This window comes from Elgaria multicarinata, chromosome 15 (genome assembly GCF_023053635.1).
Source record: "Elgaria multicarinata webbii isolate HBS135686 ecotype San Diego chromosome 15, rElgMul1.1.pri, whole genome shotgun sequence".
NCBI lineage: Eukaryota > Metazoa > Chordata > Lepidosauria > Squamata > Anguidae > Elgaria > Elgaria multicarinata.
Window position 1 is genome coordinate 29,208,076 of NC_086185.1, and position 16,605 is coordinate 29,224,680.

Genomic DNA, 16,605 nt, shown 5'->3' on the forward strand with positions numbered 1-16,605 from the left:
CGGGAAGCGGCGGAGGGCGAGCGTTGGCGTCCGCGTCCTGCGCGGGATCGGGGCCGTGGAAGCAGCCGCCCGCCCGGTGCGCGCCCTGGCCGCGCGCCGGGCTCCGAGAGGCGGGCCTGGCAGGCGACGCGGCGCACGGCCAGGGGAGGCAGGAGGCGGGCGGCGGGGCCGGGCGGGCCGGAGGCGGGGGCGGGGCGGAGGGAGGGCCTCGCGCGCTGCGGCAGGCGGAGCAGGCGGCGGCGGCGGCGAGATGACGACGGGGGAAGCGAGGGGGGGCGGCGGCGGCGGCAGGAGGCGGAGACAGAGGCGCAGCAGAGGCAGAGGAGGCGTGCGGGACCGGCTCGCCAGCCCCACTGCGAGCGAGCAGGAGCGGCGTCGGCCGTAGCAGCAGCCGCAGCACGAGCAGCGAGAGCCGCCGCCGCCGCCAGCGCCGGAGTTGGACGGCGGGCGCGATGGCGCTGCGGAGGCAGGAGCAGGCGCTGGCCGAGGAGAAGGGGCCCCTGGGGGAAGACGACGACGAGGAGGGCGGCGGCGGAGGAGGAGGAGGAGGAGGACGAGGCAGCCGGGAGGGCGGCGGGGCGGCTGCCGCCGGCGCGGCGGGGGCTGCCGGGGGCCCGCCGGGGCCCGCGGCGCCGGGCTTCACGCCGCCCGACGGCGGCTTCGGCTGGGTGGTGGTGCTGGCCGCCACCTGGTGCAACGGCTCCATCTTCGGCATCCATAACTCCTTCGGGATGCTCTACGAGCTGCTGCAGAACGACGTCGGAGACCCCGAGACGGACCCCACGCTGAAGTACAAGACCGGTGAGGAAGGGCAGGGGGCGCCGGCGCCGCTCGCGGGGGCCCCGTCCCTCCACACGGGCCCCCTCGCCGGAGGGGGTTGGCCGAGGGGCGCGCCGACCCTTCCACGGCGCCTGCCCTGCAGCAGGGGAGAGCCCGGAGGGCCTGGCGGGGACCCGTTTCGCTGCTCGCTCCCCAACCCGGGCTCGGGAACCGCTCGCGGTGCCGTTCGCGCCTGGGGGGATCGTCTGAGTTCCCTTTAAAAACCAGCACCCCACCCCCACCCCCCGTGTACAGCGCCGAGCATGCTGCCGGCGCGCGATAGTAAATACACGCAGCCGTGTGTATTTCCCCCCACGAGGAGGAGATGGCGACGGGGTCCGGTCTGCCTCCGCGTCAGAACGGCTTAGGAGGCTCAAGCCTTCTGGTTCCTTAGCAGCAGCCCGCGGGAAAGAAGCGCCCCCCGCACACAGGCACACGCTTCTTTCCCTGGGTTTGTAGATCGTCGGGACGGTTCCAAAATGCCCCCCGCTGGCTCCGTCATCGCCTGCTTAGAGGCGCAGCCAGGTGGACCGGGTGGCTGCATTTTCAGCCCCACCGTCACTGCTATTGATCTGGAGGTCATGCTTGTGTTTCTGTCGGTGATGCCTGTTTGTCCCCAGCCACAAACTAGCTGGACAACTGATCTAAAAATGAGGCAATGCTTGGAAAGGCTCCTAGCTCAACTCTCTCCCCCCCACTCCCCGCTTTGTACCACAGCGGCCTGTAAATGCTGAAGGTACACCTTGTACCAAGAACACGCTGGGGGCAATACCTGGACAGTGTGACTGGCCCTGCTTAGCGAGGTTTGCCATCTCCCTGGGGTGGAACGGGTAGATGTGCCCTGTGATGACAGCGGAGAAGTGGGGATGGTGGTCCAGATAAGGTCAGGTCCTAGAGCGGTCTTCCCCAAGATGTCTTGGTCAATAATTCCCAGGACCGTTGGTTATGTTAGCTGGGACTGATGGGAATTGAAATCAAAAACATCTGCAAGGCGCCAGGTTGGGAGAGGTTGTCTTAGAAGTCCAGTATATATCAGACGGATTGTAGGTTCCTATTACAACGAACAAGCGAATCGTGGCTTTGGGTTGTCGTGATGGTGGTATCGCTGCCAACAGTTTACGGTATAGTTCTGTTAAAACTGTACGAAATGTAGCGCACCGACATTTCTTCGCCTTTTAACGTATCCATAGAGGGATCTGGTAACTGTAAGTCTGATTGTCGAAAATAGCATGCAGTGTTGGTTCTTGGGTTGGAGTTCTGATGTCTGGTACCTTTAGGCCAAACCTGGATCCTTTTGGCAAGCTGCGTGTTGCGTGAAGGATGAAAATTGAGACAGGGTGTTGTGTTTTTTGTACAGCTTAAAGGGGAAGTGTTAAAATGTTTATATGATAAAAACAACAACAACACTGTATTTCAGTTGGATCAAGCCGTACTACTGCTACAGGTGAAAAAACTTAGCTCCCCCTAGAATATAACATTCTTGTTGTATTGGGGACAGGGATGTTATGTTTAACCCTGAAGGGTTTCCCCAAAGGGACATATGGCAAGTTTGAAAGTCGGGTGGGTGGGATGTACCCTATTTCTTCGATTCTAAGATGCACTTTTTTCCCATATAAACATCTCTAAAAATGGGGTGTGTCTTAGAATCGTAGGTGTGTCTTAGGGTTTTTTTTTCTGTTGGTGGTACTGAAATTAGTGTGCGTCTTACAATCGATGGCGTCTTACAATCAAAGAAATACGGTACTTACTCCTTGCCCTGTATCTGATTGTCCCGGGTTATTGTGGCAAGTGGTGTAATTGAGTTTTCTCTTCCGTGTTTTAATATAGCATCTTTGAATTCTGATGCTCCAGAATGCGTTGGACCTTCCTACGAATTCTTTAACAAAAAATAACATGGCTCAAAATGGCTGCTTCATTCAGGTGTTCCCACTTTGAGCAAGGAGGGATTTTGAGTTCCAGAGATGCTCCTGTCTGAAATGCTCTCAGGTATAGCATCAATTCCAGCTGAATTGTTTCATGTTAATATATAGAACAGCCTTTCCCAACCTGATGCCTTCCAGATGTGTTGGACTATAACTTCCAGTAACACACACACCCACACCCCACACACAAATCTGCAGGGTGCTGTGCAAGGCTGATATAGGATGACCTCGTAAGGAAATTTCAGCTCGTTCTGAGAGAATAGCCAAGTGCCCTCTGTGGATATTATTAATTATGCAACCGGCATTAATTGCTTCTGTAAAATGCGGCAGTGTTTGGGGTTGGGTTTTTTCTCTCCCAAGACAGGGGAATTCCCAGACACTTTTGGCTAACTCTCTTCAGAGGTTTGAACCCTGTGGAATGTACTCTCCCCTAACCCCAGGATTCTATTTGCCCAAATCTTTATTAACCCATTTGTCAACACCTATTAACCCATTTATTGACCCATTTGTCAACAATGATAGCCACTGACGATGCCTAAAAGAGGAGTGGGGGGAGTTTCTATAAGATTCCTTGTCTGGTTATGTAGGAATCATTTTAACTCTCCACAGGTGACCAAGTTGTGGGGCTCTTCTGTTCCAGCTCTATGTGGTCACACTGTGTCCAGAAAGTTAACAGATGGAAGGTAGCTCAGTGATTCAGCATATGATGCATTGCATGTAGAAAGTCCCAGGTTCAGTTCAAGATTCAATTTTGTTATAATTTGTAATTGTTTGTGAATTATTGGAAAATTTTGCTGTATTTTATTCTGCAACTTTTTTTCTGTTGTTGGGCTAAACCACTTTGAGCATTTATTTATTTATTTATTTCTATACCGCCCAATAGCCGGAGCTCTCTGGGGGTTTTACCTTGGAAAAGTGCCATACAAATAAACTGATGATGAATCCTGGCATCTCCAGGCAGGACAGGTAAAACTCTTGTCTGAAACTCTGGACAGCTGCTGCCAGTCAGTGTCGGCAATACTGAGCTAGATGGACCAAGGTTCTGACTCAATATAAAACAGCCTCCTATGTTTTCTATGTTCCAGCTGAGTTTATGATGCTATGGGAAGCCACCCCTCTGCTCCTGGATATAGAATTGAATGAGTCCCTCTCCCAGTATTGCCTTCTGATTTTTCACTAGGACTGGGTTCAGACAACACGATAACCAACGGTGGTTTAAATAGTCGACGGTTGGCTATTTAACCCACTGTGGGTTATCGTGTTGTGTGGAGGGAGTTTTTTAACCAACAGTTAGTTATTTGGCCAAAATAACAATGCAAATAACCAACACTATGCAGAGTTGGCTATTTGAACCACCGATGGTTACCGTGTTGTGTGGAGGGCACCATTGGATATTTCCTCAGCCACCGTTGGTTGTTTCATCAGCCACAGATTCGCAAGGCAAGAGCGGTCAAAGCAGTGTCTGCCGCCGTAGTTCAGCTGGTAGGATAGATTTTTGGCAGCAATGGCAGATGTGATACTAGCAGTAGGATTGAGGGTGGGGAGAGGGCAGGGGATGAGTGAGTCAACCCCGCATGGACTAATAGTGAACTCAGCGCGGATCCTAATCCACACAACAGTTGATTATTATCATGTTGTGTGGTGAGTACTCCCTAGATAAACATCTGTCAAGTTGATTATTTCCCCACCGCTGACTATTGTGTTGTCCGAACGCAGCCTAAGGTCTTAGCTAGACCTAAGGTTTATCCTGGGGTCGTCCCTGCCTGCTCCCAGGATATCCTGTGTGTCATTTACATGAACAGGGATGACCCCGGGATGATCTTAGGATAAACCTTAGGTCTAGCTAAGGCCTCAGTCTCCTGTTGCTTCTGAGATATTGCAGTCTAAGTAGATCGGTTCTGGTTGATGTTTTTTGCCTTTTTTGGGTGTGTGTGTGTGTGTGTCAAATTTGTGCTTTGAAATGGTACTAGTAGGAGCAGAGATCGTTCTCATGTGCGTCTGCCCCATTTCACCCATTTCAAGGCGACAAAAGCCAGTTTGCTACGGAGTGTCCCCTCAAGCCCTGTTTCAGGCTGTTCCTTCTTGTTTCCCAAACAATTAATGCTCCCCATTATTTAGACATCTATGACAACTTGTTTTAGAAGGAGAAAAATAACCCCAAAAGAAGAAATGGGTAGTTTGCAGGAGGCAGTTTTCTCTAAAGCAGGAGCAAGGCTGCTTACTGGGACTGGGTGTTTTCAATATATTACTCCAGTGCTGCGTCAAACAATTTCTGGGCTCAATTCAAAGTGTTGGTGCTGACCTTTAAAGCCCTAATTGGTCTACCTAAAGGAGTATTTTCTCTCATATGTGTCTGCTTGATTGCTAAGATTGTCTTCAGAGGCAGTCTGCCACCCGTAATGATGTGAGAGGTGCTACTGGAGAGAGAGCCTTCTCTGTAGTGGCCCCAGGTCTGTAGAATGACCTTCCCAGGGAGATCTGCCTGGCATCTTCACTGTATACATTTTGACTCCAGGTTAAGACTTTCTTCCAGGAGGCATTTGATGTCTCTGATGATTAAGCTGGCTCTTCAATGCTTTTAACGTTGTTAATGTTTAAATATTTTAATATCTTTATTGTTGTATGTATTGTTTTGGTTGTTATTTTTGTTGTTGTTTTGTTTTGTTTTATAAATGACTGTAAACCATCTCTCTAGGGCAACTGCCAGTTGAGTGGTATATAAATTTAACAAATACATAAATAAATAAAAATAAAACCAGCCTTTTCAGACCCAGGATCCGCCTCTATTTCAAACATACATTTGGGGATTATAAATACATATATACATGGATGCAAACACGGTGTCATGGTAATGCTTTAGTTGTAACTCAAGCTGCAGCCTAATAGTGCAGCTTTTCACAACCCATTGCTCTCCAGATGTATTGGACTACAACTCCCATCATCCCTGGATGGTAGGAGTTGCAGGACTTACTTTTGTCTAAAAATGCCTAGGTTTGCGCCATTAATCATTCAATCATTCTCCTCCTGCACCCACTGGATTCCTTGATTGTGTCTAATGCAATTCATCTGACTATGTAGAGAACGTAATATTTCAAGTTGCTAACTTTGGCCAGGGATTAGAGCAGAAAAGCAGAAGAGATGCTAGCCTACCAGCATCACAGTTTTAACTCATCTCTCCCGTTATTTACCAATGCAACACCCCAGGCCCCATTTCACGTAACACTGAATGCCTGTTCAACCCCATATTGTTGGCACTCACTTAAGTTCATGTAATGCTTGGACCCCACTTTTCCTTCTGAAAGAATGCCCCAAACAATTAAGAACACACTAAATACTACCTAATATATACAGAAAACCCAAACAACATGAACAGTGATCTAACCATGAAAAGTCTTCCATCATCTAGGAAAAAGAAACCAAATGCACAGTTACAAGATGGGGGATACTTGGCTCAGCAATACTACAAGCGAGAAGGATTTTGGAATTGTTGTAGATCACAAGCTGAATATGAGCCAAACAGGGTGATGTGGCTGCAGAAAAAGCAAATGCTATTTTGAGATGCATTAATAGAAGTATAGCTTCTAAATCGTGTGAAGTACTGCTTCTCCTCTATTCGGTTAGGCCTCATCTAGAGTATTGCATCCAGTTCTGGGCTCCACAATTCAAGAAGGACGCAGACAACCTGGAGCGTGTTCAGAGGAGGGCAACCAGGATGATCAGGGGTCTGGAAACAGCCCTATGAAGAGAGACTGAAAGAACTGGGCATGTTTAGCCTGGAGAAGAGAAGATGGAGGGGAGACATGATAGCACTCTTCAAATACTTAAAAGGTTGTCACACAGAGGAGGGCCAGGATCTCTTCCCGATCACCCCAGAGTGCAGGACACGGAATAATGGGCTGAAGTTGCAGGAAGCCACAATCCTGCTGGACATCAGGAAAAACTTCCTGATTGTTAGAGCAGTACAACAATGGAACCAATTTCCTAGGGAGGTTGTGGGCTCTCCCACACTAGAGGCCTTCAAGAGGCAGCTGGACAACCATCTGCCAAGGATGCTTTAAGGTGGATTCCTGCATTGAGCAGGGGGTTGGACTCAATGGCCTTATAGGCCCCTTCCAACTCTACTATTCTATGATCAATTCAATTTCAAATCGGTACTTTAAAAAAAGTTAAGGCTTCAATTAATAGACGCAAGGAAGCGTTCGTACGTCTTATATTGATGAGTTCCTACAATAAGCCCTTCAGTAAATAAGTGACTAGCGATAAGTGGTCTATGCTATTGCAGGACTTTCTGAGCAGGAATGCACCCCCATTAATATGGTAATGGCAGGATGGTGTGAATCCCCGTAATCCCCCCCCCCCATTGAGGTCAACTCTGCCCTCGCACCACAGGTTAAAACTGAGGCAGAAGAAAGAGAGATCCCCATGGCAGGTGCCCCATAGGCTGCAGACCACCAGTGGGAGCAGCAACTTTATTGCCTGGCCCTGGGTGTGAACAAAAGGCACCGCTGGCACACTTCCAAGTTGGGGAAGCCGGTGGCGGCGGCGGCGGCAGGTACAAAAGTTTGAGCCACTACCTGATAAGCATTCCTCTGTGACACACGTGTTTGCAAAAACATCTGTCAATTTACATTTTTAGATCTACATGCAAAACATCTTAGTTGCATACCTAAGAATATGAGCGAAGTGAGACGAAGCGTTCGGGGCGAGCTACTAAAACTGTGTTTACTCCACACTGGGAAGGCCGAAGGCCGCAGGGAATAACTGCAGAAACGTAGCTGACAAACAATTGGACGGCCCAACATTGTTGCAAATAAGCTTTGTCATTAACTGTCTTTTGCTGATTTGACTGTTTGGCAAGAAGGCTGAACTGGATGTCGAAAGATCCCACGTGGCTGCTGGCAAAAAGTGAAGTCCTGCTCACTGTCCTTGTACTTCTCATAGGTTGAAGGTAGAATTGTTTTCTTTGCACCCCATCAAGGACAAGCAGTAATATTTCTACATCTTGCTCTTCCTGGCAAACAGTTATTCCCATTTTACAGATGCGAGTGGTGGGGAGACTGAGGCCTGGAGAAGGTTGCCTTGCTCAGAACTATGTAGTGACCCTGTGGCGAAACTAGATGCTTAAAATGCAGGTTTCCCCAGGCCTCAGTCCAGGGGCTTGTCTACACAAACGGTTTGCCCTGGGGTGGCTTCGCGGTAGCGGCACGTCATCTACATGATGCAGCCGCCATTGCAAAGCTATCCGGGGGGAGACCCTGGAAACACTGCTGAAAAAAAGTCGGGCACCTACCCCAACTTTTTTGGTAGTGGAGCCCATGGTGCCCCCTGATTGGTTGCCATGGGCTGGACAGGGAAGGGGGCGGCCCCACACCTCTGTAAAAATGAAAAGAGGGAGGAGAGGAACGGGGCTGTTCCCCCCTCCTTTTAATTTTATTATCTGTATCTCCGCAGCTGCGCAGATACAGGTAATAAAAATAAAAATAAATGGGGGGAAGGAACAGGCAGCCAGAGGGAGTAGAGGTGGTTTGCCCCAAGTCCCTGCCCCCTCTTCTCACGTCCTCTGGCTGCCTCGTTCCTCCCCCCCCCATTTTTTATTTTTATTATCCGTATCTCCGCAGCTGTGGAGATACAGAAATTAGAAAGGGGGAGGAACAGCCCCATTCCTCTCCCCCCCCCCATTTTTTTTTTAAAAAAAACTTTTAGAGAGGGGAAAGTTCACACTTACGTTCCTTCCTGTGTAGATGCCGGGAAGGAACGCAAGTGTGGGAACAAGGCGCCTCGTAGCGCCAAAGCGCCGCCGTAAAGACAGGGGCCAGGTCTCACCACTAATCCACATTTTATTTTAAAAAATAAAAATAAAATCTGAACCTATAACCCATTGAGACAGTTCTTCTGTGTTCACTATTTGGACTTAAGGTGGTATTCGTATGTGTATGAGACAGATCCAACGGGATTTTGTGCCTACTTGAACTGCACCCCCAGACACCAAGGCCGCCAAGGCCTCTCCCGTCCCCCACTGTAGTTCTGAGTGCACCTCTTTTCCCCATATCAATCCCATCCGCACTTATATTGAGACACGTAGAATGTTTAGTGCTGCTTCATATGAAATCAGGCATTGGTCCTTCTAACCCAGTGCTGCAGGGATCCCTAACCTTTTTGGGTGCGGGGGGCACAATTGGAATTTTGAGTTTAACCAGCGCTCTCACAAAATTTCTCCCAGATGTGTGTGTGTATGCATGCTTGCCCATTCATAAAATGGCTGGCCACAGTGATCATGGTAGGGCACAGGGTGCTCATTTCCCAAAAGGCAAACTGGAGAGACTAAAAGAAAAGTAACTCGCCCAGATAATTTTTGTAATTAAAATAAAATAGAGAAAAGAATAAAAATCGGGAGTGACAGGAAGCCGGACAGGGGCTAAGCGCGTCCTCGTGTTGGCTCCCCAATAGTACTGTCTACATGGACCGGCAGACATCTGCAAGACCTCCGGTGGTGGGTTGGGAAAGACAATCACGAGGGCTTTCCTAGCTGGAGGTGTCACGTGATGGTCCTGGGAGCACATGCAAAAGATGTGCTCTGCTCTGACGGAGGGCCCAAGTATTTCTCTTGGAGACGCCCCAGCACAGTCAAAGCCTGTTCCCCGCCCCTGACAGTGAGTGGTCCAGCCATAAACAGGTGCCCTGTTACATGTATGTGCCACAACTCTGTGTCATGCATTCTGCCTTCTCCCGCCCGAGTTCTCTGAAAGATACCAACCTTATATTTAATGTAATATCTCACGCACTGCAATGTAATGATGGACAATTTACTTCTGGAGTCCCTTTTGTCGCTCTTTATATCACTTTGAATTGGAAAATGGTTGTCTGAATAGCTCCTGGGTTATTTATACTCTGGTGCAGGGGTGGGCAATTTCAGGGGTCTGGGCCCCCCCAATTTCTGTCCCCTCAAAACCCACCCTATGTGCACCTTGTTTTAATGCAAAATTGTGCTCCCAGAACCCCCGGGGGAAGCGTGGTTTTGCATTAAAAGAGGGTGCATGATCCCCACACCCCTTGTTTTAAAGGGGGGAAGGGTTTTTTATTGCAAAAATGGACAGAGGCACATGTAGGCCTCATTTTGCCCACCCCTGCTGTAGTGTTTGCTTCCCACCCACCAAAGAAACACAATAGTGTGCATGTGTATTTAAGGGAGAAAATACATTCGCAAAAAACTTTAGATGACCTGGGATGTGGTATTTGTAGATGCAAGCGTGTTCCAGTTCAGTTTGGCCCTGATTCCCTGGATGTTCCACATCCTCAGGGTGAAGGGTGAAGGTCTCTGCTAAAAAGCTTAATGATGAAACGGACAAAGCGGAAGGAGGGTGGTGCGGAGGTCAGCTGTCATGTCTGTGTTTACACTGCTGGGACAGGGCATAGTGAGGAATGCAGTTTTGATCTGGTGATTCTACTTGACTCGACTAGAATGCCTTCAGTAGAGAAAGAACTTCCTGGGGGGTCATGTGGCTGAAACGCCCTTCCGAAAAGACCACAATATTTTGTAATCCTTTCTTTGAACAAAACTGTATTTTACATGACATGGAATTATTATTATTATTATTATTATTATTATTATTATTATTATTATTATTATTATTATGGATGCTAAGTTTTTATTCCAGCTCCCGAGTTGCAAAATTCCCAACCGGCCTTGTAATCTTCCTTTGAGGATGTATGTCTCACGCCTGGGAAAAGTTGGAGTTTCGATTCACAACTTAAGGGACAGTCAACTAGTCACCTAATCTGGCCGCTATGGGCTTCTTGTTTGGTTCACAGCATAACCCCTGATCTCTAGGTTTCCTCCCACCTCACCCCCAATATTATGCACCATGGGTGCTTATTCCTAAAATGAAGCATAGGCCAACATCTCCCATTTTAAGTAGGGTGACCCTATGGAAAGGAGGACAGGGCTCCTGTATCTTTAACAGTTGCATTGAAAAGGAAATTTCAGCAGGTGTCATTTGTATATATGGAAAACCTGGTGACATTCCCTCTTCATCACCACAGTTAAAGCTGCAGGAGCTATACTAGAGTGACCAGATTTAAAAGAGGGCAGGGTTCCTGCAGCTTTAACTGTGGTGATGAAGAGGAAATTTCACCAGGTTCCCCATATATACAAATGGCACCTGCAGAAATTCCCTTTTCTATGCAACTGTTAAAGATACAAGAGCCCTGTCCTCCTTTTCATAGGGTCACCCTATTTTAAGCGTACAAATAATGCCGCTTTGTGCTTTGATGGGAAAATGTATTTGCATTTTACAAATCATTCCAATGAACAGTTGCGCTCCCAGAATTTCCCCCCTTATGTATTTCAACTGCTCGTTCCTGGAAGTTGAAGTCCAGAACGTTTGGAGATCTCCCTTCTGTCCAGCCCTGTTGTAAAGTTTAGTGTGGTAATAAAACTGTTGAGTTGTAGTAGTTAAAGTGTTGGGCAAGAACCAGGATGACCCAGGTTCAAATCCTCCACTCATTGAGATGGCCATGGGTCAGTCACTCTCTTAGCCTGGCCTACCTTACAAGGTGGATGTTGAGCATAAATGAGTGGGGGCAGAGCCATGTATGCTGGCATGAATTCTTTGAAGGAGGGTCAGTGTAAAAATGGCATAAAAATAAATGTAGGAGCAGAATTCTGGATCCTATAGCACCCTTCCCAGAGCAGATGTGTTGGACTACAACTCCCATCATGCCCCAGCCAGCAGGGAAACTATGGAAAGGCAAAACAGCCTGGATTTGTAGCCCTGCCATGTTTTTCCACAGCTTCTTCTGTCAATTGTAGTTTTTAAATGGATACTGTTGTTTTTATACTGTTTTTTATGTGTGTGTGTGTGTGTGTGTGTGTGTGTGTTTAAATTGTATACTTTTAATGTTTACTATTTTTAAATGTTTTAAACCACCCAGAGAGCTTCGGCTGTGGGGCGGTATATAAATGTAATTAAATAAATAAAATAAAAATAATTTTTTTCATATCAGAAAACCTCTGTTAAGGGAAAAAACCTGGAGAAGCTGCACAGTGCCTGGGAGCCCTCCGTTTGGAAGCACCCTCAGCCTTCCCCAACTCCAGTTGTCCCCCTCCAGCTGTGTTGGGCTACAACTCCCAGCGTTGGCTATGCTGTCTGGGGATGATAGGAGTCGTAGTTCTACAGTCTGGAGGGAGGCTGCGCTGTGGACAGGCAAAAGAGTCTCCCTGCGTCGAGTGTGTCATGCCATGGCTGTAACATCTGTCGTGGCTCAGATCATACAGGGAGCATGTTTTTCTTTGCCAAGACGGTATCTATGTGCCTGCCAGATGTTCCTGGCAGCTGTTGAGAGGGGTATGGAGTCTTTCCTCACAGAGAGCTAGTGTGGTGTAGTGGGTAGTGTGTTGAATATGGGCCAGGTAAATCAGGGTTCAAATCCCTGCTCCGCCTTGGTGCCGGCTGGCTCCGTTTTGCACTGGCTTAACCTTTCTCAGCCAGGTAAAAATGGGCAAACCTCACCCATGCTGTGCCGAAATCCTTGGAAGAAGGAGGGAGACTGTAGGGTACTGTGGGGCATGAATCAGGAACCCGGCAAACCGGGTGTCACTCCTTGAGCCTTTGAGACGGCTGGTTGGAGGGGTACCTGCAGGCAGGGTGTGTGGGTGTGGGTGTCCTTCCACCACCCCACCTCATGGATTCTCGCCCCACAGAATCCTCTGTGGTCAAATCTGGTGTTGCCGCCTGATGTGAAGCCCCTGATCAGTTGGCTTTTCTTCAGTTCTGGCCGTCCGTCGCTCAGCTCTTAGCCGGCCTCATCGGCCGACATAATAACAATAATAATAATATCTTTATTTATTACCCGCCTCTCCCCCTGGATCGAGGCAGGGAACAACATAGAATACAAAACATTATAAAATACATAAAACTGATTAAAACATATAAAAACATACATTATTAAAATAACAGTCAGAAGTCTTAAAATTTGACTGGGTAGGCCTGCCGGAAGAGATCAGTCTTTATTGCTTTTTTATATTCAGAAAGACTCTCCCGACAGGCCATTCCACAGTCTGGGAGCGGCAGCAGAGAAGGTCCTCTGGGTAACAGTTGTTAATCTAGTTTTTTCTGGCTGAAGTAGATTCTTCCCAGAGGACCTGAGTGTGTGGGGCGAATAATACGGGAGGAGGCGATCCCACAGGTAGCTTGGACCCAAACCATGTAGGGCTTTAAAGGTAATAACCAACACTTTATACTTCGCCCGGAAACTAATTGGCAGCCAGTGAAGAGATTTTAAAGCTGGTGTAATATGGTCACTCCTAGGTGTACCGGTACCAACCTCAGCCGGTCTGCTGTGCTTCTGAGCTGTTTGCCTGCTCAGAGGGCCTAATCAAGGCAGAGTTAATCCTATGGTGGAGATACAAGAGCTCAGAGTGGAATATTGAAGGGGCTGGAACTCCTTACATAGTTGACTTTTCACTTACAGAGGTTTGCTTTGATAAGAATCCTGAGAATCCAGTTTTGTAGGACCTTCTCACTTCAGCGCTTCCCCGCCTCGCCCGTCCGCCCTGACACTCTCCACCCCCAGATCTTCATAGGATGATGGTGTCATCCCTGCAGCTTTGGTCTTCCTTCGTAGCGTGGACGGGCTTCGTAGGTCTTTCTTTGTAATGTCTTGAGCCACCGGGATGGATTTTTGGCTTCGTTGTCGTGTTGCTTTCAAATGGAATATTTAATTTTATTTATTTATTTTAGCATTTTTATCCTGCCCTCTAGCCAAAAAGGCTCTCAAGGCGGCTTGCAGAAATATTTCTTAAGACACGTCTGCCCACAGGCTTACAATCTAAAAAACATGACACAAAAGGAAAGGGAATTGGGAGGGAAGAGGGGGGGGAAAGAAAGATAAGCAAATTCAGGCACTTGATTCTTAGGGCATGTCTAGACCAGGGGAGGGGAGGGGGAGGATCTCTCAATATGTTGATCCTGAGATACTCCCCCTCAGTCCACATGGGCCGCACGACATCCCGGACATTGCGCCTGTTGCAGCAGCCTTATTATTATTATTATTAGTATTGTTATTTTACAGTGAGAAGAGCTGGAATGCACGAGCGCTACAGCGGAAATTTCAAGCTAACCCCCCCCCAAGACCCTGCTCCCCTCCCAACCTCCAATAGGCATGGAGATCCTGAAGAGCTCTGTGCCCCATGCCTGGTTCCTGGCTCCTCGCGTTTACTCAAGAGGAGCTGGAACGAAACCGGGACAGCCGCCCACACCTCCTGCGGTCTTGGGATGATCCCAAGTCCGTGGGGAAAATCGGGTTAAAAGCCATCCTGGAAATGGAGGGATCATCCCTCCTTGCCCCCAGGATCCGCTGTGCGGCATGTGGACACACAAGGGATGATCCCGGGGCTATCCCTGGGATAAGGCATCGTCTACACATGCCCTTAGTTGAAAGTTCAGCAGTGACAGTTGGGAGCAAGAGGGAGGGGGTTCTCAGCTGGAGCAGGACCCAGGCACAATGGAGAGGGGCCTGGCTGCTGCTTCTTTCCCCACTGAAGCCTTCGCTATCTGCTTCTCTCTGCATGCTCCTTTTCTGGCTAAGGGAGCAGGGTTTGGTGGCTCCAGCCTGAAGCCTGAGGACTGGTTCTCCCTGTGGTCCTCAGCCTTTGCCTATGCAGTACTACCGTATTTCTTCAATTCTAAGATGCCATCGATTGTAAGACGCACACTAATTTCAGTACCACCAACAGAAAAAAAGCTTTGATTCTAAGAAATAATAAACGACCCTCGATTCTAAGACGCACTCCGTTTTTAGAGATGTTTATATGGGGAAAAAAGTGCATCTTAGAATCAAAGAAATACGGTATTTTAGACCACAGGTGGAGGCTTGCATGGCTGAATACGTCTCCATACAAATAGAAAAAGTAGGTGTTGGGGAAACAGCTCCACTGGGACCTTCTTTTCTGACATGTAGCTTTCTTGTGTGACCTCTCTTTTTTTCTTTCTTTTTTAACGTGCCGGAGCATTCATTCGTGTGAACCTCCACTTACTCTCTGGAGTATAATACAGCCCAGATGCAGGTGGACCACCTTAGGAAGATGGATTTAGTTATTATTTATTTACAGCATTTTTATCCTGCTCCTTAGCCAAAATGTCTTCTAGAGCAGCTTTCATACGATCAGTAAAATAAGGCGGACCCTGCCTACAGGCTTACAGTCTAAAAAGGCATGACACACAAGGAAGAAGTGATGGAGAGGGAGGAGGGAAAAAAGCATTTGGTCCTTCAGCGGCACTAGTGGAATGGTCCACTCTCCATGGGCATGTCTAGACCATGCCGTATCCTGGGGATCATCCCGGGATCATCCCTTTGCGTCCACATGATGCACAGGGGATCCCGGGGGCAAAGAGGGAATATCCTTCCATTTCCCTGGAATAACCGGGACGGCTTTTAGCCATTTTAGGAAAAACTTCCTGACTGTTAGAGCAGTATGGCAATGGAACCAATTACCTAGGGAGGTTGTGGGCTCTCCTACCCTGGAGGCATTCAAGAGGCAGCTGGATTCCTCCATTGAGCAGGGGGTTGGACTTGATGGCCTTATAGGCCCCTTCCAACTCTACTATTCTGTGATTCTAAGGGCATGGAATTGGACCTGTCTGTTCCAGGAAACGTTGGGTTGTCTTGAGATCTGCCACCGGCTGAGCATGGGGACTGGAAACGTACCAGTATATTCTGAACCCATGGACTCATTTTATGTCCTTAGTCACTTTTGTGTTTTGTTTTGGTGCATGTTTGAGGTTCATATCCTATAGGCCAACACCTGTCTATCTCAAGGGGTTGAGTGGCTGAGCACTAGGGAAATTCTTTCAGGGTCTACGTGCAGCTTACTATTGTGAACAAGCTGTCCTGCTGTAAAAATAGGTCTTACGTTAAAGACAATCAACAAACACAAGGTGCGAGCTGCAAATCCAACCTGAAACAATAACAGAGCACACATGGCTTTGATTATCAATGTTTTAGCAGTATGTTGCAATGGTCACGTTCTCTTGGTTTTGATCTTCTGCAAGGCCGGATTCCTTGAGTTTAAATTCAGGGCCAGGCTGTCAAAACGACCCTCTTTTCAACACTGTGCTGAATGCAAACTTCCTTTTGTTTACGTAGACTGCGCAGTGTATTCCTTTAAACAGGAGATGCAGTAAAGAGGAGTAAATGCTGCTCTTTACTGCAGTAAATACTCCCCAGCATGCCTGTTAACAGATATCTCTTTTTTCTACTATTTGGGTCTTTGGGTTTCCTTTTTGCTGTAGAGGAGGGTTTTAAAATAGCTAGAGGCAAAAAACAACAACACCCACCTGTGGCGAATTCTATCATAGTAAGCTGATAACGTGCAAACAAACCCAGGACTTGGGAGATGTTGGTTGTGTTCTCAAAACTGACAACTGACAACCAACTGACTTAAGAACTCTCTCCATAGTGTTTGCCGGCAGGAGGCTAGCCCAGCACCAACTCTCGCAAGGTGTAGATCCACCATAATAGACTCCAGATTCAAGCCACTTGACCTGTTCTCACCTCCAGACAACCTTGCACTTGGGCCACAACTAGACCTAAGGTTTATCCCGGGATCATCCAGGGTTCGCCCCTGCCTGAGCACTGGATCCCCTGTGTGTCACCTAGATGAACAGGTCTGACCCCTGGACGATCCAGGGATAAACCTTCGGTCTAGCTATGGCCTTGGAGTGAAAAGTCAAAGTGGCGTTCTGCTTTCGTTTTGTATAGCAACATAAAGGCGGAGTTGGGCACGTGCTTCTGAAATCTGTTACCTGAAACAACTGCTGAATGTTTCTCCTTGTTAAGCTTGACCCTCCATGGGATTTTCCAAGGA

At 48.2% G+C, this 16,605-nt stretch overlaps 1 protein-coding gene across 1 annotated transcript in view; it reads left to right on the top strand.

Moving 5' to 3' along the window:
* Nucleotides 1-452: 452 nt before the first annotated feature.
* Nucleotides 453-16,605, top strand: part of SLC16A2 (solute carrier family 16 member 2) — a 108,152-nt gene continuing 91,999 nt past the window's right edge. Inside the window, exon 1 of the mRNA XM_063142087.1 lies at nucleotides 453-801. Coding sequence (XP_062998157.1) covers nucleotides 453-801 — 349 coding nt within the window. The remainder of the gene's footprint in view (nucleotides 802-16,605) is intronic.